The sequence below is a fragment of the Acinonyx jubatus genome, chromosome E1 (assembly GCF_027475565.1).
Source record: "Acinonyx jubatus isolate Ajub_Pintada_27869175 chromosome E1, VMU_Ajub_asm_v1.0, whole genome shotgun sequence".
Classification (NCBI taxonomy): domain Eukaryota; kingdom Metazoa; phylum Chordata; class Mammalia; order Carnivora; family Felidae; genus Acinonyx; species Acinonyx jubatus.
Genome location: NC_069397.1, coordinates 28,184,868 through 28,210,089, shown reverse-complemented (window position 1 = coordinate 28,210,089; position 25,222 = coordinate 28,184,868). Strand labels below are relative to the sequence as shown.

Sequence of the window (25,222 nt, the reverse complement as noted above, 5' to 3'; positions counted from 1 at the left end):
TGTATTTATTTTGAGAGAGAGATAGAGAGCAAGCAGGTGAGGGGTAGAGAGAGAGGGAGACAGAGAATCAGAGGCAGGCTTTGTGCTGTCAGTGCAGAGCCCCATGCGGGCCTGGAACTCATGAACTGTGAGATCATGACCTGAGCAAAACCAAGAGTTGGACGCTTAAACGACTGAGTCACCCAGGCACCCAGAGGAACGTTCTATTTAAAAAAAAAAAAAAAAGCAGGGTCTGTAATTTAAAAAATAATAAGAATAAATAAAGGTAGTCATATAAATGTTCCAGTTTTAAGGAGTCTAAAGAAACACAACAACTAAACACAATACCTGACCCTAGACTAGACCTTATACTGGGTGCCGTCAAGGATATAATTAGACCATCTGACGAAATTGTAATATGGATAGTAGATTAAATGAAAGTATTATACAGATGTAAGTGTATAAAGTTAATAAGAGTATAAGAGTGTAAGAGCATTATCTATGTTTAGGAAATGCATACAGAAGTATTTAGGGATAAGGGCCGTGATGTATGAAACCCTGTAATAGTTTTTAAAAAATTAGAGATAGAGAGAGAGCCTGTATGTAATTAAACACGGAATAAAATGTTAGCAGTAGGTGAATCTGGGTAAAGGGTATACAGGTGTTTCTTGTACTATTTTCATTTTTGCAACTTTTTGTAATTTTGAAATTATTTCCAAATAAAAAGTGTTTGAAAAATATTTCAAGCTCACTTTATGTTTTCTGTGCCCAAGCCCTGCAATCAGGGTTTTCTCCGGAGGATCCTGGTGAGCAGGAATATTTAAGCACATTTGAAAAAAAAAAAAAAAAGTGAGTGAGAAAAGCATTCCTAGCATATGGAACAACATGACAGAAGGCAATGAAATGTGAAATGTAAGCGTAGGCGGAAGAACGGACTGGTTTCTAGCAATAGCGAGTCTTCTGAAAGGCCACCCCAGCAAAGGGCATCCCAGGATGAACGGCGGCCTTCCCAAGGGCTGCAAAACGCAGTCCCCCCCAGCTTCCCACAAGCCTCTCCCGATTCGCCGCACCTGTGTGATTTGGGTGCTGGCTACAACAAAATGACAGCTCCGGCCATCCTTCAGGGGCCAACGCTATTCGGCGGCACTTCACCTGCGGAAGCGTAGAGCTGCACCGTACCTATTTACATAGAAAATGTACAACTACCGGGCAGGGAGAAGAAAGTGAAGCAGCACTGGAGAAACTTCTGCAGGAGGACGGCTCAGCGTGAATGAACACCCTGACTCGACCAATCAGAACGCAGGAGATTTCAACCAATCCCGGCTCGGCGGTGCTCCGGTGGGGGCGGGCCGTCACGCCCCGGGTTGGTGGCTCGCAGCTGCTCCCCCGCAGCCCCACGGTAACTCTGGTCGGCCCGAGGGCGGGATCGCGGAGGGGAGGCCGGCAAAGTAGAACGGGCCAAACGGTGGAGGGCACCGGACGCTAGGCATGGCAGTTTGGGCACCACGGGAGCTTGACCGATGCGGCCCTGGCAAAACCCACGTTTGCCGCGCTCTCTGCGGCCCCCCCCGCCCCCTCTCCGAGCGCGTGAGCCCCGGGACGCCTTCCTTCGGGAGAGCAGGTGGAGCCGACTGGGACTGACTCGGGAGCGAGCAGGTGTGAGGAGGCTGTCAGGCTTTTCTCCCCCATCCTGCCTGGGCAGGAGGCAGCGCTTCCTTTCCTCTTGAGAAGGCAGGAGGGCAGGCCCGAGCCAGACTTGCAGTCCACTGTAAGAACTCACTCTCTGGTCAGGAGGTGGGACCGCGGATCTTGTGTGGATGTAGTGCATGCGGGGGCAGGAAGCGAGATGGAAAGACTTCTCTGAAGCAGGATGCACCGTCCCCAGCTGGGCACATGTCATGACCACTTTTCCAGGTCTCCCAGCCCGGTGGTTCTTCCCTGGGTCTAACCTGAGCCCTGTCTGCCACATCTCCGGCCAGCCATCAGTTAGCGGCTTTTCCGAAGATGCGTCTTCCATCTAACTGTCTCATTCTTGCATGAGGCTCTGGTTCCTATGCTGGATGCCAGTCCTCAGAATCTGAGAGTCTGAGGTGGGGAAGCCATGCAGGAAAGCACTCGGCTCCTTTGTAGGTCTTAGGGAGAATGCAGTTTGTCTCTGAGCAAAGTGATGTTGCTGTTCCTGGCATAGGAAAATAGGAGGACCAGGTGGAGGGGGGGTCCATTCTTACTGTCATTCTACAGCTGAGGAAAGGGAGGCCAGAGAGGTTATGTATCTTGCTCAAGATCACACAGCTCCAGGTGGCACAGCCTGGATTTACACCCAGGCCTGTCAGATTCCAACTGCTTTTGATTGCAACCCTGTATTTCAGGGACGGTCTGCCAGGTCTCACCCTCCACTGGATCCTCTGGCGGCCACACTTACCTGTTGCTGTTGTTTCTGGTCTCGGCACTTGGTTCTTTGCTGTGTTTCAGGCTTCCCGGACACTGGGACTCATCGATACAGGGCAAAGTCAGTAAAACCACAGGCTGTCACAGCCCCACTAATTTGGAACCAGAGATTTAGGGGATGTGGAACCCACAGTCGGACTTAGAAACCAGAGGGTGCTGGCCTACCTCTACTTTATTTGGGTATCTGCCAACTTCTCCTGTCACACTGAGGAGGAATGAGCCAACCACCTAAAGTCACAGGGGAGGTTTCAGAGGGAGCCACATTTACATTGGTTTTGCAAGACCTCTAGGGGTTCACAATGGAGGAAATGGGAAAGTTGCTTGTGGGGAGGCCGTTCTAGGCCTAGGGAACAGCATATAGAAAGGCTCCGCCCCCTTTGGCTCTCCTTCCCCACCTCCAGCCTTGCCCCATTCTCCCTCAGCGATCCTTGATGGCCACAGAGCTCCTGGTGTTGACAAAGTGGCAGAACTTCTCTTGTGTTGGACAGGCCACCGTGAGTCAGGGCCTGCTCTCCTGGGATGACGCTGTGGCATTCCGGGAAGGATGCCCACCTCTTCAGCTAGAAGTGGCTCATGGACCCCCACCGTAGGGGGATTCCATACTAATCACTTGAATCTTGCCTGTTTCTTCAGCTACTGATTTCATCCTTTTTATGGCTGAAGACACATCTTTTCTGCCCCTTGACTGAAGCTGAAATGATCACAGCTGGCTTGGACTAGCAGCCTGTCTCTGAGGCCTCGGAGTCATCATGTCCAACCCAGGGCAGATGAGTGGAGAGGGGAGGGGACCGGGGTGAGGGTTACACCACAGGAAGCACAAGGACATTTTCTCCAAAATCTCTCTCCCCGCCCTGGGCCTCTTCCTAACCTCCAAGTCTCCCATTTCCCTCCTCCCTCTCCCCTTCCCCCCACTAAGCAAAGTTGATGTCTCTCTGGCTCTTTTCCCCGCTAACAAAGCGAGGATTCCTTGGCTCCTGAGCAAGGGCCTTGGGGATCCAGGCTCCAAGTCAGATCTCTGAGTGGATTAAGCGGACTATGTAAAGACTGTGCCTTTGGTGGCCCCTGACTGCCCCTAAGATTGACAGAGATTTAAATTTGCATCCCAGTCTCTGAGGCTGGCTCCTCTCTCCATGAGCAGCCTCTAGAATTGGTACATCTGCTCCCAGTCTTGGACCTGGCACTGACTTTTAGACAGAGCTGATGGGCATGATGGGCAGCACGTCCCTTCCATTCCCCCTTGGTCTCCTTGTCCTCTCCATTTGCTTCTGCACCGCACCCCCCCCCCCCCCCCCCGTGCCAAAGGAATAGTTCACTGGCAGAACACAATGTTGTCCTCAAATGTCCCTCTTTAGCCTGGTAGTTCTTGCTCCAGGCCCTTTCTAGATGTGTTTAGGGAAAAGTGACATACAGGTAACAAGGCCGATGCAGCCAAATGCATATGAACCTCACTTCTGAGAAAAACCCATAAAGAATATAAATTTACAAAATACTCCAGAGAATTCCTCCTGCATGGTTGGCAGGTACACACTCAGAAAGGATTCATTCCCATAAGAAGAGTGATTTTAAATTCTTATTTTACGTCCTCTTCAAAGAGATATTTAGGATTGGGAAGGAGATGGGATGGCAATTTAAGATAATCAAGGATGAAGAAAATCTCTGAAATTATGATGCAAGTCAGGGGTGATACAGACCCTTAAGTGTGAAAATCCCTTCTCTTCCCATGACATGGCAGTTTTTGTAAAGTGAAGTATACTTGACCCTCATGGTCCAGGGCCAAGATCTGGGTCAAGTGCCTGTTTTGGGAAGGGAAAATCTAACGACCCAACCCCTGATGGGTTGCCTCAAGGAGAGGGCTAGATTACAGAAAAATCCAACAAAGCAAAGCCCTTGACCCTCTCTCCATTCCTTCCTTGGGAACCACATGGGTCTGATTGCCCCAAAGTGGGCAACCAAGAGAAGCTGGTGTCCAGATCAATGCACAGTCAGCCAGTCAGTCAGTACTGAGCCCTGAACCATTACACTGACCTGCCGCCCACCCCCCGCCATTTTTACAAGACCAGGGGGAGATTATCCAGTAATCTGTCAAGGTCAGACCAGCTGTGGGGGAGATTTATAGGCCCAAATGGGGACAAATGGCATTTGTTCAGGCTACGAGACTCCTTAAGGAGGAAATGCAAAGACTGCAGGACTGAGGGCCAGATTTATTAGAGCAGGGAGGGGAAAGTGATTACATCCCATGAGCACACTGGACTTTTAGTCCAGTGATCCTGGAGGACACTTAAGGGAAAACCTTCACTATCCCCTCTCCATCCCGCACCCAGGTCTCTTCGGAGAGGACTAAACTGCAGAGTCCCTCAAGAAGAGCAGAGAGACCTGTACACCCAGGACTGTAAAGATTAACTAGCAACTCAGTGAAATAACACTTCCTGTTTCCGGACAAAAACACCAGGAACACTTTTCCTCCAGCTGTTTTCACGGAGTCCATAGAGACTAAAGCAATCGTCAGAAAAAGTTTGAAAAGCCTCAATTCTATATAAAACAGGTGTAGGTACCCAAAACTTTTTCATTAAATGAAGTGTCAGGTTCATCTTGATTTGCTGTCTGGTGGTACTGTCACTGGAGTACTCGTCATGTCTCTTAACAGCCTCCTTCGAAGTGGCAACCACATGTGAACCACCTTTACTGTCCTTTAGTGCCGGATGGTGTCTGGCACATTGTTGGCACCTAACGGACATCTGATGGATCTGGTTGAACACAAACAGGCCTAAGACCCTTTACAAGTAAAGACATTGGCTTCGAGAGCATGAGAAATGTTCTAAATCCATTTTCTCTTTTGGGTGGAACAGGGGCCTAAGCCTGGGCCACCGCCCCAAGGCCTGGCTGCCTAGACTTTCCTCAGGCGGACTGGCAGTACTTGTGGGGTCAGTCTGGTGCATTTCCACCCTCCCCGTTCCTCCAGCCCCGTGCTGATGCGTACTACCTGGAGAAGCAAGTGCTTTCAACATTGCTGTACCATCACGGTGAACTGGTGAAGCTTCTGAGATATTAAGCAATCCATAACATTTGTGACCGGTTAACTTTAATTTGTCAAAATAAATCTGCAGTATTTTGCATGTTAGTAATACAGTGCTGGTATTGACAGGAAAAATCATCATCTGCTTACATAGAAACCTTCGTTTAGGAGCACACCTTAGGAGGGAAATGGGTATACAATAAAAGGCAAATGCAGGCCAAGCAGCGAGCCCTAGAGCATAACAGGCTGATGTCAGATTTGAGGATTATCTAATACAACTGTTTAGCTGCCAATCTGATAAAGGGAAGCTCTCAACCAGGTTACAACCAGAAGGGAAAAATAAACTCTGCTTTTCTCGTAGCGCGGTGGCCGTCGTGCCTTCAACACTTGGTTGAATCAGTTCATCAGCATCAAAACTCAATTCCAGTTCCAAGACACAGGAGAATCTTACCACACAACCTATCGCCACCCCCCCTTCAGTGGCCCGCCGCCACCCCCTTCCTGCCAACTCTCTCCCTCCCAAAAGAAGACACGACGTGGCTTTATTATTGCAGACAAGCTTCTTAAGTGAATAAAGAATGCGTACAAAATAGCATTTTAACTGAACTCATACAATGAAGTCTCACTCCTGTTTATTATACAATGAATTGATAAAACAATCATTTCTAGTATATATCTTTTTTTTTTTTTTTTTTTTTTTTTAAGAACTAATACTTTCAGGGTTCTGACGACCACACTCTAGCCTGGGGGTAGGGTCCACACCTGCCCCCACTGAGGACTGCTCCTTGGGCCACTGTGGAGAAAGCCTGGGCTGTCTGAATCACGGTGGACGGTGATTGCCAGCCCAGCCAAAGAGATGACAGGTCCCAGCAGGCAGAGCCAGAACCCAGTCCTGGGGCTGCATGCCAGGATATTGGGCTTCCTCCAAATGTGGCCACTACCTGCCCAATCCAGGCCTCAGCAGGGCCACGTATGGGCCTTCCCTACACAAGTCCTTCCAGTAGTCCACACATAATGCTCTACAGATTAAAAACAAACCATCTTTGTACTGTGGATAGAACAGTTGTAACAAAGTCATAGCTACATATTTTTCTCTACATTTTGTTTATTGAGACAAACTAATTAAAAGGCACAAACATAGGGCATGTTTACATGGACATTATAACAAACATATACATTAAAAGTGTAGGAATGTGTTGCCTTCCTGCTAAACAGAAAGTTCCTAAGCTTTTATATATACAAAAGTTGTACAATTTAATGTCCTAAAGTACAAAAGATCATTTATAAAATTATTTTACACTAAGTACTATTTTATTTTTTACTACGTAGTTCAACCCCCTCGAACTGTTTTGTATAATGACACACAGATACCTGTCCCTGATGTAGGAAGTCTGCCTCAGATGTAAGGTGTTTGATGCTTGAACTGACACAGTGGGGTATAAACGGAAGTCATCCAGTTTGATAGTCAGTCCTGCAAACATTCTGCAAGATTAATACAACTAAATTCCACTTCTCTTAACTGCAAGATTAAAAAAGAAAAAAAAAAAAAAAACCCAAAACATATTGCAACTTAAAAAAATCACAGCGTCTTGGTTTTAGTAACTTTTTTTTTTTTTTTAAACACAATGCTTTAAAAACACGTGTGGCATGATGGTGTAAAGAGTATCTGTTTCCCTAACTTTTGGTTTCTACTTTATGTACAGAGATAAAACATCCTGCTAAGAAATAAAAAGCACATGTCTTAACGTGCACAATCATTGCTGGGTTTCTACAGGGAGTACAGATAGCTGTCTCCCTGAAAACACCACAAAGCTGATACAAGTGTTTTTTCAAAGAAAAAAAAAGTGATGTCCATATTTACAAAGTTGAACAAATCTGAACAATACTTGATTAAGAAACGGAAGGAGAAATTAAAAAAAAAAAAAAAAGATACACTCTGCTGTTCTGAAGGGGCATACTACCTAGTTAGTGGTTAGAATAAAAACTGTATACAATTTAATATAAGACATAAACTCTAGTGAGCAACTAACACATCTTTCCCTGTTGTAACATCAACAGGCTCTGATTGGGAGAGAGAGGGGCATATCACATCCCAGTGCCTCCAGCATCTTCCAATTTAAAGCAATATATTTTAACTGTTCCAAAGTACTCCTTGGCTCCTGAAAGGAGTCCCACTGGCCTCTGTTTGTTAGGAGTCTGCCTGTCCACACACTTGACTTCTCCGCTGTCAGTTGAGGCCTTTTCTTACCAAAACACAATTTGTATATTTTGGTTGTTGTTGTTGTTGTTTTTTTAATTTTTTTTTTTTTTAAAAAGTCAACTACAATGCTATATTCCATCAGGATTAATATGCTGAGCAATATTTACATCTCCAAATATCAGGTCACAATCCCTATTATATGTTGAAGTTAGAATGATAAATTATCATATGCTTTGCATATCAGAGCTGGTATCACCTTTCCCATAGGGAATGCTGCCTGAAATTAACATATTCCCAAAGGTAAAATGCATATTCTCTGAAATGCATTTTATTATGACAATGCATGTATTTACTCATAAAAACAATAAACACAGACAATTCTACACTAGCTCTCTATCTGTGGATTTAGGACTTCAGGTTAAAATCAGCCATCCACCCATCCACTTTATATGGGGAGAAGAGTTTTGCTAGTGTTTACAATAAAATGATTTCTTGGGATTAGAAACAATAATGCTGTTTTTTTATTTTGAAATGGGTTTTGCTTTTTTATGATTGGTTTTTAATTCTGGCATTTTATCTTGCCAACTACTATCCTGTTTAAGCAATGCTGTCAGCTAAAAGGAATTTCTGATTAGACTAAAGTGGTCCAGTGATAAGTTACATACACACCCTACTTTGAATAATCCCAGCCAAATTGGAGAAAAATGCTACTACACTATTATTAACTAATGTAATAAAATCTCCCGATTTCATGGTTTACTTTTTGCTTTAATAAACTAAAAGTAAGTTGCTGGTAAATATTTACTTTAACCCATATTTTGATTTTATAATACTGTTTACCAAGGTGGTGATGTAGGCAAAGCTTGGGGTAAGAAAGGCATGCTCTCTACAGGCCTCATTGCTATATTGAGAGGGGCAGCTAACGTCATAGGTGTGGGCAGGTTCATTGGAGATGTGATCGTGACAGGGTGTGCTATATTCACTGGAGCAGTGACAGGGGTGGGAAGGTTGACTGGGGTAGTGAGTGTTAAAGGAGAGGTCATGGATAACGGACTGGTTATAGTTACAGGGTGCCCTATGTTCATTGGGCTGGTTATGTTAACTGCACTTGAAACATTTACTGGACTTCTCATGCTCATTGCAGCTGCCACTGTGACTGGGTTTGACATCGTCCCAGACGACACAGAGGACGTTATATTGAATGGAGTAGTGAGAGTCACAGGTGTCGTAGCAGCCGTGGAGGTTTGGCACAGGTTAGCAGCTTCTAAAATAAGAAGACAAAATGGCCTTTAGACTCCCAAAGCAATGAACAAAATGCACAGTTTCTGAATCAACTTTTTTTAATTAAAAGGACAAACATTTTATGAATGAAAATACAGTTTTCTACCAAGTGGTCATCAGGAAGGGAGGCTCTCTGAACACAGAACTGGGGGGGCGGGGTGCATGAATCTCTTTTCTGATGCTGTACCTCCCACAAGGACTTGGGCAACCTGTTCAGCCTGGTGCTTTTGGTTTCAAGTTTAGATTTATGTACCTACCTCACAGTGATGCTGGGAAGATCAGTTAATTTCTGCAAGGCACTCTGGGGGGCAGAGATAGCAAGCAGGGCTTAGTATTCTCACTACAGCTTCATGCAGGCAGAGCCAACCATCGGCAGGCCAGGAAAAAGAGCCTGTTTTACACAGCGCTGGGCCAATGGTCACACAAGAACAGGTAATCAGAAAAATCTTCTGGTAAGGCACACTGTAACTAGCGGAGAGAGTTGTGCGTCCTCATTGCTATGAACTCTAAAGATTCAGAGGTGAAGCTACATTCTGTTAAGGTTTTAAAAATCTGTAAGTAGGACTGGTAAAAAGGCTATTTTAATATCATGTTTATTTCAGTCTTAGAAAAATTGTTTAGTTAAATAATCCTGTTTCCGGTTAGGTTTCCTAACTATGTTAAGACAAAATATCTCTCAATGGGTTTATATTCTCCTTCCTAAACTCCCATTTCTTGTGTTTCTGATGCTGACACAATTTTATGCCTAGTGTCATTTAATTGCCTACACACACACACACACACACACACACATATATAAAATCAACCATATCAAGGAGGAATAATTAATCAAGGAGCCCTTGCAGTGATTTGGGGGACCCTGGTCCTTGTTATCCAGCAATGCCTGGTCATTTCTTAAAATCTGCCTCAGAGGTGACCCCCCACCCCACCCCTCAACAAAATTCAGCACCACCTGCTGGTGTGTCAGAAAACAGCAGTAAGAAGACAGGTGGGTGGGCTAGCTGTGTGTAACCTGGCTGTAAAAATGGAGAAATACATTTGAGACTAAAGATGGAGGTCTGCATACTCCCACACGGAACCTGGGGTCAACATGCAGCCCTTCCTTGATCAATATGATGGAACTCCATACTCTCTGTCAGGAATTCCCAAACCTGGCTGATGATCAAAATCATTTATCTAGGGAGCTTGAAGGAAAAAAAGAAAAAAAAAGGCCTCCCAGGAAATTCAATAGTGAGATTTGCATGAATCTTGGAAATCTGGGTTGTTGTTGTTGTTTTTTTTTAATGTTTATTTGAGGGAAAGCGCACATACACACAAGTGTGTGTGCAGGGGAGGGGCAGAGAGAGATGGAGAGAGAGTATCCCAAGCAGGCTCTGCAATGTCAGCACAGAGCCCGACACGGGGCTCAGTTCCACTAACTTCAAGATCATGACCTGAGCCGAAATCAAGAGTCCAGACGCTTAACCCACTGAGCCACCCAGGCGACCCGGATATCTGTATTTTTAAAAAGTTCCCAAGATGGTGATCTGATTGTCACTCAGGTTTGGGAACTTAACATTATCTTATTTAAAAAAGAGACACGTCGATTCAAGTTTAGATTTTCAGGGCAGAAGTATCCTCTGCCCCCAAATGTGACATTTTACTAACATGAATATAGAAGTTTCTAACATCAGTGGTGGTTTCCAGAGATATTCATGCTACAAATGGGACTACAATAGCATTTTGTTTCATGGAGGTCAGAAGATGAGCTAAACAATCAAGTCTTATTGTGCAAGCAAACTGAAATACAAAACCAAATGGAAGAGTGCAGAAAGAAAGAGAAAACCAACTCACTTTTGAGGTGATGGTAGCACTGCTAAGGATATTCTTGTTTATACCAAAGAGGGAGCTTTCACCCTCACATGCGCCACCTTCCTAACCCTGCACATTTTCCTTTCAGTCTGACATCATCCTTTTCCAGGACTTCAACAATTTTACTCTCAACTCCTTTAAGTAAAACGTCCTCCGTAACATGCTTTCTTTCACTCACTGGGCAATTGTCATGGCACGTATACATTCCCCCCACCCCCCCAACCCCTTCTCCTAACCATATAGCATTTTATTAGAACAATGACAAATTTTCATTTTCAAGAGAGGAGCAAGCGGCAGCTGAGGAAGGGTGGAAAGCCTATCTGGCTGCGATGCCAATACATGTATGAGAAAGGAGGCTATTCCTTTTATCTTTATCCAAGTACAGGGTGTTTAGAAGGGATCTGTGCAAGGCAACAGCCGTACTACATGAAAGCGAAAGAGGGAAAAAAAACCACACAGCAAAGGATTACAAGAAGCCTACATCCAGGGGATTCCTTATGAATTTAAAATAAGACAGGAATAAGACATGGTAGGGGTCAGGAAGGAAAGAAGGAATTTCGGGAATCTCTCCCGTGGCTGATGGTACATAGACAAAAAGATTGATTTGAAATGGCTGCACAATAGTCTAGAAGCCAAAAGCTATAGGTATGAAGTTAAAAAGCTATGTTGAAAAGTGATGCTCTGATTCTTTAGAAGATACATGAAAGGAAAGGGAACCATTCTCAGTTTTAGTAACAACTAAAGTTCCTGACAACTTGGTACATATATGTTAAGCTAATGCCAGCCCCAGTGACAGACTGAATGAGATTAAGGATAAGACCAAGAGAAAAGATTATCAGCACTATAAAGTCGGAAACACGTAATGAATAATACAACACAGAAAGAACACTACAAAGCAGAAAATAGCAAAGCTTTAAGAAAATAAACTACAGAACGAAAACACTTCTTTAGCCACACTTTGAGCACTGACTGCCTCATCTTACCTTTCTTTCTTGCTTTGACAGCTTCTTCCCACAGTCTCAGTGTCTCCACCTGCTTCCCTGGCCAGCTCGTCACATGTTGCTGCTGCTGCTGCTGTTGCTGCTGTTGCTGCTGCTTCTGGTTGCTGGTCTCTTCACTCATGCATGCTACTCCAAAGATAAACCAGAAACGCTACATTTACCTTGAAAAAGTGCAGCCATTTTTTTCAAAACCCCAAACTTGGATACTTAGACTCCTCATGCTTCTCTGACCTTTATCATTGGGCTTGATAGTTTTTACTACAGAGCATCTTCTTTTGCTGCTTCTGTCTATATTGGTCAAAATAGATAAATTAAGAAAAGAATCTAGAAAACTAGGGAAAATCAATATAAAAGGAAAAAAGAATTCTTTGCTATATTGAAAAGCAAGTGTCTTTTGGAAGGGAACTTCGTTAACATTAGAATGGACAAATTCACACTCACCAAAATATCTAATATAGTTAGGTGGTTACTTGACCACAACAATATACACTAGAAGTAAGTTTTTGTAAAGTTAACAAAGTGTGACATGCTAGATAATAAACCCAATGTACTTACAAAGAAGGAAAATGGATGAGATTAAAACACAATAAACGTTCTTTCCCACTCACTTTTGGCCACCTATTCTGAGAACTTAATGTTTCTGCCGCACAAAGTACATATATAATAGGATACAGAATGAGAAATATACTTCCTCCTGGTGGTTAGGGCAATCTCAAAGAAAAAGCCTGGGTAGATGCAAGTATCAAGTTTTATCCACAAGTCCCTGAAAGAGTCCATTTTCAATTCTGAATTTAAGGTGGGCAAAGCACTTAACACCTTCAAATGGATAGAATATCCTATCTCTACAGATCTGGGTCTGAAAAGCAAACTTAATAACACTCCTTTCATCTTTAAGGTTATTAAGGGCATGTTATTAACTCAATCAGTAGTTAGGAGACATTGATGCTTGAGAATCTTCCTAACACTGAATAAAAACAATCAAAATTGCCCAGCATAAGATGCAACTTCCTAGTGTGGCTTCTGCTGCCGCAATTCTAAAACACTAGAGCCTTTTAGTCAAACTCCATAGAAGAAGGGACGCATTGAAAAACAGCTACGGGAAAATTATGCTTTTCTAACTTGGGTGTCGTTAGTAGACAAGCACAGGACTGAAAGCAAAATTAGCGGAGGGCTTGTCAGTGCTGTCTGTATACACACAGGTGAGGTCTGTTTCTAACATCAGTATCTACTCTCCATTGATGTGTGTTTACGCGCTTTGGTGATGGGAGGAAACATGTAAGATGAACGTGAATGTACTGACAGCACAGTGAAAATACCTTCAATACATTATCAAAACACTCAGATTTCACCAATCTCAAATGCGACAGAAATATAATTTGAAGTGTCACCTACTTTTACTGATGCCTTGTTTACATGTATTACAGTTGATACTTTGGCTCTGCCCGTGTGTCTTTAAGTGGCTGGTGATGTACGCTGCACTCAGAAGCTTCCCACAGATGTTACACGATACCTTGCCTTCGTGGCGCACCATGTGTGTCCGCAGTCTGTCTTTGGTGGCAAAGGCAGCAGTGCATGTCTGCATGAGGGAGGAAAACTTTTTTTAAATATAGACTATCCTGTTCTACTCATTTTAAAGTACGTTATATTCTAAGCATTACCCTATCCATGTCCGCAAGCAGACTGAGTTGAATCTGAACTGCATGTGTTACCTAGAATCGCCATCATGACAAAACACTCGATGAATTTTAGACCCTTACGTTTTGAGGGAAGAAAAAATATCAACACAGAGTAAGTACTGAAAAGATGTGAGCCGTAGAGTCAGTTAAACCTGGATTTAAATCCAGCTCCTTGATTCACGACAAGGTAACACTGAGCAAATTAGTTAACCTATCTGAATGTGTTTCTTCATCTGTAAAATGAAGGTAAATAATACCTACCTCACAAATTTATCGGTGGGATTAAGAGACTGGCCCGAGGCCTCGCACATAGCAGGCACTCATTCAAATGACACTAGCTTCCTTCCTCGAATTGGATTTTTCTTACAGTTCAAATCATTTACTTAATAAAGTCAGTCATTAACACATTTAACTGAAAGGAGCACAAAAAGACTTCCAACAACAAACTAAAATTACTGAGGTCTAAAAAAGTCATTTGATTTAGCAAGATTCCTAACCTTTTCATTATCACAACTTATGTGAAATAAAATCAACAGATTTTCAAACAACTAGAAAATACCCCAATTTGGCAGACAAACATCCAGTAAGTGATAACATTTGGGAGAAAATTCCTAGTTTTCTTCTATTACAGTTAAAACAACCTCAATCATCAACCCAGCAAATAATTTAAAGCATTTCATTCATTTATTTCATTCATTTCAAACACATAATGACCTTTGCCAGACTATAAATTTTTTTCTTATAACAATAAATACTGTTGCCTAAGGAAAGGGAAATGTAGCTTAACAAAAACAACACATTTACATTTTTAAATGCTCTTGCCTCACAGAAATAGAAGCTGTCATTTATCTCGTATAAAACCAGAATTCAAATGGACCACATTTACTCAAGTCAGTGATTTTAAGACTATTCAAGAACGGTGAGATTTGATTGGCTCAGACCTTTTGGATAATGTGCATTAAGTGCTACACTAAGGATAAGTCATTTTAACTCTTACTTGGCATTTGAAGGGTCTTTCTGTTGAATGGACATGTTTTACGTGACAGCTTAAGTGGTCAGGCCTGTGAAAGAGAGAGTTTCAACAGAAGATGTAATGGAACACACATTGAGAAATGCTACTCACTGTGATGTTTACATGCTTGGCAGCTTTGGGTGGGGGGCATTTTAAAGAAAGCTAGCCGAATTACCAACTCCCCCTCCCCCCAGCGCAAGCCTCCTTACCTCTCTTACCACAAACAAAAGTCTTAGTTCTTTACCTGTTAATTTTTCTCTCCTAGTCAACATCAAATCATGTTAGGTCTTGGTTCTTTAAATTATAAAATACCCAAAGTTTTAGTCCTAACACTTGCCAAAGACAGCTACTACTCTATTAATTTTAAAAGCCTTGAAAATGAAAATTAGTGAAATGTTAGTAACCACAGATAAACGGAAAAACGTCCTCCTACGACTTTTACTATGAGTATCCAAGGTCATCCCAACTGCCAGGAAATAAGTTTCTTTGATTTGCACAGTGAACCTCGTATCTAGTCACCCGACTGAATTGGAAACTGGTGGTTTTGCAGTGACCAGAATTACTGATGTGCCAAATGAAGACCCCAGTCCACCAAGGCACTTCTCAGCTGAAATATTAAGCTAATCACTGTGTCATCACTTGCCAACCACACCACACTGAAATGAGACCTGGAGGTGTAATACTTTATCACCAATCTCCTCTAATAACACAGGCCTGCCCACAGCTATTCTCACATAAACCTTCTAGATCGCAAAGAGACAAAACTGAAGTTCACTGATATCATAATGAAAGCAAAGCAAAGCAAAATGCAGTACCTCGAGAAGCCTTTCCCACAAACACTGCAAGTATAGGGTTTGGTGATGCCTCCTTCGTGAGACCTCACATGGTAAGTCATCCGGTCCTTCCTCTTGAAGCGCTGATTACAAACAGGACACTCGAAGGGCTTTTCGTCCGAATGGGAGAGCTTGTGCCGGTTGAGGTGGTACACGTCTCGGAAGGCCTTCCCACACATCTCGCAGGCATGGTTCTTCTTGACAGGCTTACTGGGTTTCTTGACAGACTGGGTCACGGGCATAGCTGTGGTGCTGGCACTGCTGCTGGGGTTGGTGCCCGAGGAAGATGTAGTGACTGTTGATAAGATGCCAGCAATGGTTGAGACCAACGAAGTTCTGCTGCTGTCCCCAGCGATGGTGGAGATGAGGGGAACCACCGTAGTGGGAGTTTTCTTTGACCGGGACACCAACTTGATCCCTGTGTGGCAGGACTCGTGGCGCCTCAGGTGATAGCTGTCCCTGAAAGCTTTACTGCAGTAAGTGCACACAAATGAAGTTTTGGGTTTTTCTTTTTTAATCCCAATGGCATCCTTTAATGTTTCTGGTGCTGCTTGAGGTTTCTGAGTTATTGGTATTGGAAGCAATGGTTTCTGATCAGGGGGTTCCACAGCAGAGCTCAGGAGGGGCAGCAAGCTGTTCTGTGCTGCCTGCTGTTGGTGATGGGAGGCTTCATGGGCCTAAAACCAAACATTTACACTTCAGAAACTCAGCCTCTCACAATGGCCTTCAAAATTCAACATGTCCCACAGACAACAGAGACCAGAAGAAACAATCAAAGAGCCTGTAAGCTACTCCCTGCAGCAGTGATCCAGCAACCACCTAGAGACCCTTAGAGCTTCCAGTACAAAGCATTAAAATCACTGTGCAGACACAAAACTTTTATGACCAAGTTGCTGACAGTGATCTTGCTTTCAAACAGCTGACTACACACCACCCTGGTTCATAAGGGACATACCAGCGGATGGAATCAGTTTGCGTTAGTCTGTCAGTGCTGAAACCAAGTTTAAATAACTTGTCCAAAAAAAAAAAAAAAAAAAAGTCACACTCCAGACTAAGTATCTGCGAGTACCTTACTGCAGTAACACACACACTACACATTCATATACATACACATGTATACACATAATCATCTATTTGTCTATTTTACCTAGGAAAAGAAAGGCACTGTCTCTCCCTTTCCATCAGAAAACTTAGGGCTGGAGGAAGGAGGCCGTTGCTAAGAGATAACAGGAATCTAGCTCTCTGAATACAAACGCGGTTTGGTAAGTTTCCTTTTAAAGTTTTTATTTTACTTTATTACTAAAAGATTGACTGAAATTAAACCTGCTATTAATCAGCCTGGAAGACATGTGTGAAGGTAGCCCACAGCAAAACACCTGTCAGTTGTTTCCCAGTTCATTTACTCTTACGCTGGAAATCTGCATCCTTTAACAACACTAGTTGTTCAAACCTGAAACTCTCAAAGACAGACTAGCAAGAGAACACAAACCGTAAATAATTAAAATTCCTTTCATTTCCATCTTCTTCCAGCACTTGGATGTTTCGTTAAAGTATTAGACATTTGCTGTTATAATGTGCTTCTCCACTCCAGAACTGGACGCTGTCTAGAAATTTTCTTTAGCTGCACTGAAACCAAAATTTTGTCGTGGATCATGTTCTTGGTATTTATGAGTAGTTACTCTCTTGGTTTTGCTTCTTTTAAAATTCTCCATACTGATAAACAATTAGGAAATGATGGGGAAAATTCCTGAAATAGTTCTTCCTGATACATTGTACTTTTTACCACCATTATTTTTGCAACTTTTGATAGTGGGCTCAAGCCCCTATGCTTGAGTTTTGTAATCCTAAAAGGATACATGCATTCGAAGGCAAGAGTTCCAAATATTTTAAGCATACAACATCCTAGGAGGGCCCATCCCATCATCCTAGACACCCTAGCCACTTATTTACCCTTCTCACTCTATAATCACAAATCCTACAGTTAACTTGATTAAGAAGAAAATAACAAGGAGACAGACACAAATGCTCAGAGCTTCTCCCCTGATGGATAAGAGTGTCTGTCTCACATAGCTGTAATATTTACGTGATGGCAGCACAGCAGCTAAGCCTGGAACCAGTCTCCCCAAATCATTAGGAAGTGTGGTATCCACAGCTACCAGTTTCAATTTAATAATTTTGGTTGAATCACCCTTTCAGTCCTGGAAATACAGAAATTGTGTGCTTACTTATGAGTATCTTTCTGGACTCAGGGATCATACTGAATTACAGTCCACTTTTAATTTAATTTATGGAGCTACTGTAAATGTCAGTGTCTGCCCAGGAGACATTAGTAGAAACTTTACAGAATTTGGATGCAAATCTTACCCCCTTTCCAACCTGTATACCCAAGTTTCCATACAGTATACAAACAGTTAATAGCTGAAGATAGCTCACGATATACAATTTCAAAGGCTAACAGATCAGATAATAGGGAATGCAAATCTTCTGGCCAAAGTTCAGACTTATAGTGTTTAGAGGCATTTTTCAATTCTGAACAACCATTAGTTCGATGGAGTACTAAAAGCACTTACTGCCATTTTACCAATTCAGATGTCTGTGGCAACATAAAGTATTTTTACAGCATTGCTGAAGCTCACTCTCACACGAGGGTCACACCAGGTCCCTGCTTCTTGGGTGAAATGCTGTAGAATGCCTCGACCACTATGGGAATCACTCTCTGAGGATTCCTAGGATCCCCACACTTCTACGTGAAGCCTTCTAAGAGGGGAACTGGATTTCCCCAACTTGTTCACTGAGGGAGAGACAGAGTAAAATAACCACCATGGCCTGCCTTCAGTTAAGTGATTAAAGAAAAAAAAAATTCTGGGTAGACTTTTATTTGACTAGTATCATCAAACCAAAGCTTTCATTTTATCTCCCATCTCTTTCAACTTGAAGGCTTTTTTAACCCTGCCCAAGCCTTCCTTTTTCTGGGGTTGGCAAAAAACAAAACAGAAATGTTATTTCATCACCCAGGGTGGTAGGATATAGCACCATGAAATCTCCAGTGCCAGAGGGCAAAAGATTTTGTATTGAAACAAATTAGCATCAGTGAGTCATATCTTGAATGTCCTGTTAGGAGAATCATCCATCAAACATCTTAACAGCTATGGCTTTCACTTTCCACCAGGTTATCTGGAAAGCAAGCAGGTATTAAACTGTTTTAAAATATAAATTCCACAGTATGCTCTAGGAAACAAACGAGAGAGTTTAACTCTCCCATTTCCCCAGGGAAAATTACTTAAAACTGAAACTGAATAAGTCTATTCATACCTTTCTATAGAAAAGACTGAAATATTCTCTGAACCCATTCCACTGTCTTTGGCTCTAAATTATTTTTCCAACAATTTTCACCGCACACATTGCCAAGCCCAGGATCAAATATTAGCTTTCACACTTCTCCATCAGGTGGAGAAAAAGATTTTAATTGCTGAAAAAAAATTCAACAATATAAAGTCTAATTAACAAGTTGATCAATAAATGATTGGCATTTGTCTTATCCAGGAAAAGAATAAAAGTATTCCAAAAAAATGTTCAACTAGCTTTCCAAAAATTAGTTATAGGTTTTTCCTTTACATAAAGAACTCTCCTTTTTTTTCAATCACCATTAAGTTTACATACAGCAGATTTAATATGGTAAATCTAAAGCATTCTTCAAATGAAAATCACTTAGGTGGTCCATTAATCCCATGTTTTAAAAAGACCATTTGAAAGCGTTTTCTAGAGAGGGCATTTGCCACCTTTACACCAATCTGGATGCCAGGTAGTTATACATCATATCTTCCCCAATGCATTTTTTAGGTAGACTTAAAGCATGATAAAATACTAGATCAGAATGAGAAAAGAAGTTTGACAAATTTTGTGTATCTTCAATTTTAAGAAGCCCGAATATATTTCAATAACTACTTAAAAATCAAATTTACTCACATTTGAAAGAAAATATGTTTGAAAACAATATACCAGCTCTACACAATAGGTAATGTCTGAATTATCCAATTCCCTATATTATCTCCACTGGGATGGGTCCAGTGGCTGGGAGGATTTTTTGAGAATTCTGCATCCATTCCTGGTTAGTTTCAAAGGTCTCCAGCGCCCAAGCAAGGCGTTTGGGATTTCACAAAGTTATTCAAAGAAGGAAAATAACCCAGAGAGGCGGGAAGAACGCATTTAAAGTGACAAGCTTCTTAACCTCCTCCGGTTCCGAAGTTTTCCCGTGAGCTCATCACTACTGCCCACTAAGTGATTCGTTTGCAAACAGAAATGAGGCAGGGAAAAAATAAGTTCCAGCCTAGGTCTTCCCAACAGGGGTCCCCCACCTAAAACAGGCGGGCAAGAGGAGTGCCAACGTATCGGCTACAGTCACTTTTAAGTTTCTTGCAGAAAGTGTACACCAACACCCCAACGAATGACTCATCTGGGGGCTTTGTAAGCGGACTTTGTTTGCTGTCTCCACTTTCCGTCTCCCCCACTTGGTAGGAGGAAACGTTCGAGGTGGGACGAGAGGGAAAAGCGCTCCGGGAGAAGGTCGGGCCTCCTGGAGTCCCGGCCCCCACCGCTCCCCCCGCCCCGGCCCGGCTGGGGGATTCCCCGGGCTGAATGGGACGGCGGGAGAGCTGGACAGAGGGAGAGGGTGTCAGCTGCCAAGGTTCGGCAAAGGCTTGCGAGAGAAAAAATGTAATCCAGTGAAAAAGTTTGGGGAGGGGAGACTCACTCAGAACACCCCCCAACAGGGTAAACACGGGGGGGGGGGCGGGAAGGGGGAGTGGCGGGGAACCCAGGGATACCCGCTATTCGCGGGGATGGGGGGGTCAGAAAGTCAACACACACACAAAAAGAGGAGAGGGAGGTTAAACGGCAGGAGAGCGAAAGATGGATGAAGTGTGTGTGTGTGGGGGGGTGTCTCAGAGTAGGACCTGGGGACCCCCCCTCACCCCACGGTGCGGGCCCGGGCCGAGCGCGCGGTGGCCAAGCGGCCCGCGCTATCCAGCGGCCCGGCGCCCTCCTTTCTCTGGGCCGCGGGTGGTGACAGCGACCGGCCTCCTCCCTTCCCCTTCAGGGCGGGAGGGAAGGGTGTGTGCGTGTGCGTGAGTGTGTTAGGGGGGGCCCGGGGTTCACCCCGAGGCCTGCTCTCTCCCCCGCACCCCGTGAGGCCGCCTCCTTTCACCTCAGCAGCCCCGCTCCGCCGGGGCGGGCGGGCGGAAAAACAAAGGGGGATTAAGGCCGGGCCGGAGAGCGGAGCCGGGAGGGAGGGGAGGAGGAGCGCCCGCCCGCCCGCCAGCCCGGGGCCCGGCCCCCCTGTCCCCCCCGTGCCCCCCCCGGGGGGGCCCCCAGTACCTGGAACAGGAACGCGGTCCAGTTGGCCTCCATGGCTGCGGCGGCCGACCCCCCTCCTCCCCACTCCCCCCGCTCGGGGAGCCTCCTCAGCCGGAGGAGGCGACAACAAAGCGGCGGCGGCGGCGGCGGCGGCAGCGGCAGCGGCGGCTCCTCAACATGGCAGCGCCGAGCGCGGCCACTTCCGGTAACCTCCGGGACGCACCACCGCCGCGGCGAGCGCGGGCGGGGGGGGAGCCCCGACCCGGCCGCCGCCGCCCCCAGCCGCCCGGACCCCTTCTGGGCGTCCCCGCCGCAGACTCGCCGCCTCGGAGCTCAGCCAGCGCCCGCCGGCGGTGGGGTCAGGGCCTCCGCGGGGGGGCTGGGGTGGGGCCGGGGGCGGGGATGGGGCGCGGCGTCCCCCCCCGCGGGGGTGTGTGGTGCTGCGGTCCGCGGCTCAGGCAGCCGGAGCAGGGGGAGCGCAGGAGAGAAGATGGAGGACGCCAGGGTCTGGCGCGGACTCGCTGGGCACTGCGGCGCCGTCTCCCGGGACTCCAACGCGGTGCCCAGCAGCGTCGCGTCCCTGTCAGACCCTCGGCGGCAGGCGCAGGCCACGGCGGTCACCTGGCTCTTCCGTCCCGTATGCGCCGCGCTACCGTGCCTCCAAATTGGGGGAAGCCCCCAGGACTTGGAGTGTCTCTCCCGTCTGGTATTTCATCCCCAGCCAGCTAACCCCTCCGCACTCCTGCTTACGATGTGCATCTACCTCGGAGCGGCCCTCCAGCTCTAGCAAGGAATCCCACTGGGGTGCAGCCTCAGATCCTCCCAGCTGAGGGAAACACTTCCCACGCGTAGAGATGTCATTACTGGCTTATTCTTGGGCGAAGGGCTGAGCTTTCCCATCCTCCCCTTAACGCCAGAGAGGATAGGAAATTTTGCCCGAACATCCCCCTCTCCCGCCAAAAAAATAAACAAAAACAAGTGAGAAAGTATAGATAAGAAACTATTTTTGTCTTTTAGTACAGTCTTTCTCGCCCCACAGAACAAAAATCGAACTTGTGGTTGGACGGCGTCAGATGTCACTGAGGTGACCCCAGCCTCTGTTTGCAGTTCCAAGTCTTCCGTGTAGGCGTCACTGCTACTGGAACTTTGTAGGATGATGTCCTGAACGTTTGCTATCCTCTCCTCAGAGAGGTAGCTACTGGGAATATCAGAGACAAGCTATTATTAAACAAATGTCTCCAGTCCAAGAAGTCTCCTGTGGCGGGCAGTGAGGGGGCAGGCTGTATTGGTGATATTTTTATAAACTCTGGCTTAAAAAAATTCCTCAGATGGTCACATTATTTCAGGACTTCAACATCTTTCATAACCAACGGTGTCTTATCTCACACACTCCATTTATTCCTCTCCAGACATATTCTAATCAAGGTCACCATCTTGAACTTCCCCTATATTTACACAATAGTGATAGTATGGTTGCAGAATTCTATTCTAAAAGAAACTGAAGAGATATAGTAATTTGACCGTCTGTTTCCCTTCCATCCACTACACATGTATACCCCCTCCCATTCCTTCCTTCCCTCAGTCACCACAATGAAAGGGCTGCACACCTTTTTGGTCTGGTCTGGTTCCTTTTAGAGTCGATTCCCTATTGGACATTGCTTGGAGGCCTTGGGGATGAATGAGAAGTCTGCAGTATGGGTGGGTAGCAGAAGCAGGTAGCACGTCAAGGGACAGATCAGCCTAAGACAGGAGGGGACAGAAAATGAACAGTTTCTCATACGTTCCTCAGCTAAGTTGCTGCAGTGGCCCCTATGTCTCCTATAAAATTAGTCTTATTTGGGGAGAAAAATAAAATGGCTCAGTAAGCCTAAGTTTATATGCACATGCAAGATAAGGAGGGAACTAAGATGTAAATCTAAGGAATTAACTAGGTAAACTAAAACCTTTCAGTTCTGACCGTAGACACTGCCTGTTCTTTCATGTTCATTCAGTGACTCCACGTCTCTGCTTCTTGAGCACAGAATCACCTCAAGGTCTATGTAATTTATCTACTAAGTTTTCCTCCTCCCCAGTTTAACCTTTCCTACTTTACAGCCTTTCAAAGGGTGTTAAAAATGAAGCTTTAGGATCATGAAAACTAGCGCTTATGAAGACCATTATTCTAATGACAATATTGCCAGACTCTTGAACTTATTCCGAGATCTAGAAACCCTTCTCCAGCAATCTTCCTCACAGCACCTCTGTTTCCCACCAACAGGAAGTAGAGGTCAAATGAAAACAGTCCAGTTCTCATTAACGAAGAGCTGGGATTCAGAAGTGTCACTTTTCTTGAGGAAAATGGCTAATTTTATCTCTATCCATGAGAGGAAACCCAAATTCCTGATTGCTCCCCAAACCCTCCCTTAAAAAGAAAATTTAACAACTTTTTAAATTCAGATGAAATTTTAAACCTTAGGATATTTTCCAGAGGGAAAATATCCAAAATTTTGGAACAATTACTCAAAAACAATCAGGTCCAAATGTTTTGAGGAATATAAGGAGGTTAACCAATAAGATTAAAGACTCCATCCCTAGAAGGGGCATTTCTACCCTTAGGACAGACAATATCCTTAACCACAAACAAATGAGCCTCTCCTCAAACCAGCTTCCACAGACAGTACTGGAGAAAGTGAAAAGACTAAAGATGTCTAAAGACAGTAAATTCATCCTGATTACTGTGAACAACTTTCAGTGGGTGAATCAGTGGTGTTACCTTCAAATATGATAACTGAAATGTTTGGTGTCTAAGCAAAAAAAGAAAAAAAAGTCTGCCTACATCCACCCAAATAAAACTCAAGATCCCCTCCTCCTCATCTTATTCAGGTTCTTCTTTCCCACTTCCTCTGCCCCAGCTTATATAACCTGTCATTTAACCTTCCAGGGATTTATTTCCTCATCTGGAAAATGAGGACAAAATAAATACGTTATCTCACAGTGATGACTTATGAATTAAATGAGAAATGTATGTAAAATGCTTAGAACATTTCCTGTAATATAAGAAGTCCTGAGTAAATATTTTTATTGGTGCTATTAGTTGGTTCTAGATTAATTTTGGGGCTGTGAAGTCCACAAAAACAGTTCATTATTCCTCTCACTTTCTTTCAGAGTAACAGGTTTTTCACCATGCCTCATCCCTCTCTCTTTTTAAGAGCTCTAATGTAAGTTGACAAAAGGCTAATGACACATGACAAAGGAAGATACCTATTAAGATCAGCTTTTCTAGGGGGCGCCTGGCTGGTTCAGTTGGAGGAGCATGTGACTCTTGATGTGGGGGCCATGGGTTTGAGCCTCACGTTGGGGGTAGAGATTACTTGAAAACTTAGATCAGCTTTTCTAAAGACAACTTTTAGCAAACATTAGAAAGTAACAGGATATTTCCTTCCTATTTCGGAGAGAATTTTAAAATCCTGTGAGTACACTGGGGTTATAATTAGATTTAGAATCCTAGGAATAGGAAACATCTCTGCTGTTGTCAATTACCTGTCCCCAAGTAAGACTTCTCAGCAAATTGAAAACAAATCAAATCCAAAACTTTCAGTAGGGAATATCTACTCCAAAGAAGTTAGAAGAGGCTTCAAATCTGTCAAGTTAATGGACTTATTCTTCATGCAAAAAAGCTAGAACTGACAACAAATCTAGGAAAAGCCAAGAATGGAATATTTGCAAATACCAAAAAACATTGGCCAGAGAGAAGTGTTTACCCTTCATTACCAGCCTCAATGCAATCAAGGAGGAAAGGAAGAACATTTTACCAAAGGAAGCACCCCGCCCCCCTCCTCCAAACCAAACCAAAACAACAACACCCAGCCAAGCTTCTCAGGAGGAAAGCAGAAGTAATCTCCCCACCCCCTTCCAGTCCACCCCAACTTCATAACCACACTAAGGGCTTAAGCCAATTGCCTGTGGCCCATGTGGTCAGAAGCTGGGTTTGTGTTTCAATTCTACCACCTAAAGTGTCATCACTAGTTATTTCTGCTTTAACTGGTAAGGTGAGGAAGGGGAATCAAGGGAGAATTTTTTTCTCTGAATACCTATTTAAGTTCCTTGACAGCTAGACAATCACAGAGAACAAAGGTAAAGGAAATAAATCCACTCATTTTCCTGGTAGACATTTAGTTCAGCTAGTAGTTGAGGGTTCTAAAACACTTGTTTCTAAGAAGGGTCCCATCCCCAAGATGCCAAAAACAAGTCCAAAGCCATAGAAACACATTTATCAGTTTAACTCTTCTAGAAAGAAGCTACCAGAAATCAATGTTAAACCTATCAGTTCCATCCACAAAGCATTTAAGTAGAAAAGCTAACTTCCGTTTCACAACTCCTAAATGACAGAGAACATCTAACAAATAGCCAGCAAAATAGCATAGCACATAAGAAGGAAAGAAAGTAAGGTCAAAAATACACCAAGTAAGAAATTCAATACAACTGGAAAACATACTCTCAGGCACCAAACATTTCTCCTTTGGCCACCTGTTCCTCCCTGCCCTCAGATGCCCCAAGCCCCGGGTAATGGCTCAGCTTGGAAAAAAACAAGTCACAC

At 44.2% G+C, this 25,222-nt stretch overlaps 1 protein-coding gene across 4 annotated transcripts in view; it reads right to left on the bottom strand.

Annotated features, from left to right (window-relative positions):
- Window positions 1–5,484: 5,484 nt before the first annotated feature.
- VEZF1 (vascular endothelial zinc finger 1) overlaps window positions 5,485–25,222 on the bottom strand; it is a 30,487-nt gene continuing 10,749 nt past the window's right edge. Inside the window, exons 2-9 of one of the 4 annotated variants that reach the window (XM_053212631.1) lie at window positions 22,252–22,386; window positions 20,668–21,844; window positions 15,277–15,971; window positions 14,447–14,510; window positions 13,166–13,367; window positions 11,756–11,899; window positions 9,179–9,222; window positions 8,807–8,904 (exon numbers count right to left, since the gene is read on the bottom strand). In XM_053212631.1, coding sequence (XP_053068606.1) covers window positions 9,200–9,222; window positions 11,756–11,899; window positions 13,166–13,367; window positions 14,447–14,510; window positions 15,277–15,971; window positions 20,668–20,700 — 1,161 coding nt within the window. In that variant the 5' untranslated portion in view covers window positions 20,701–21,844; window positions 22,252–22,386 and the 3' untranslated portion in view covers window positions 8,807–8,904; window positions 9,179–9,199. Of the gene's footprint in view, window positions 8,905–9,178; window positions 9,328–11,755; window positions 11,900–13,165; window positions 13,368–14,446; window positions 14,511–15,276; window positions 15,972–20,667; window positions 21,845–22,251; window positions 22,387–25,222 lie in introns of those variants that run through there. The other 3 variants (XM_053212630.1, XM_027034212.2, XM_027034213.2) reach the window with 3 other exon arrangements.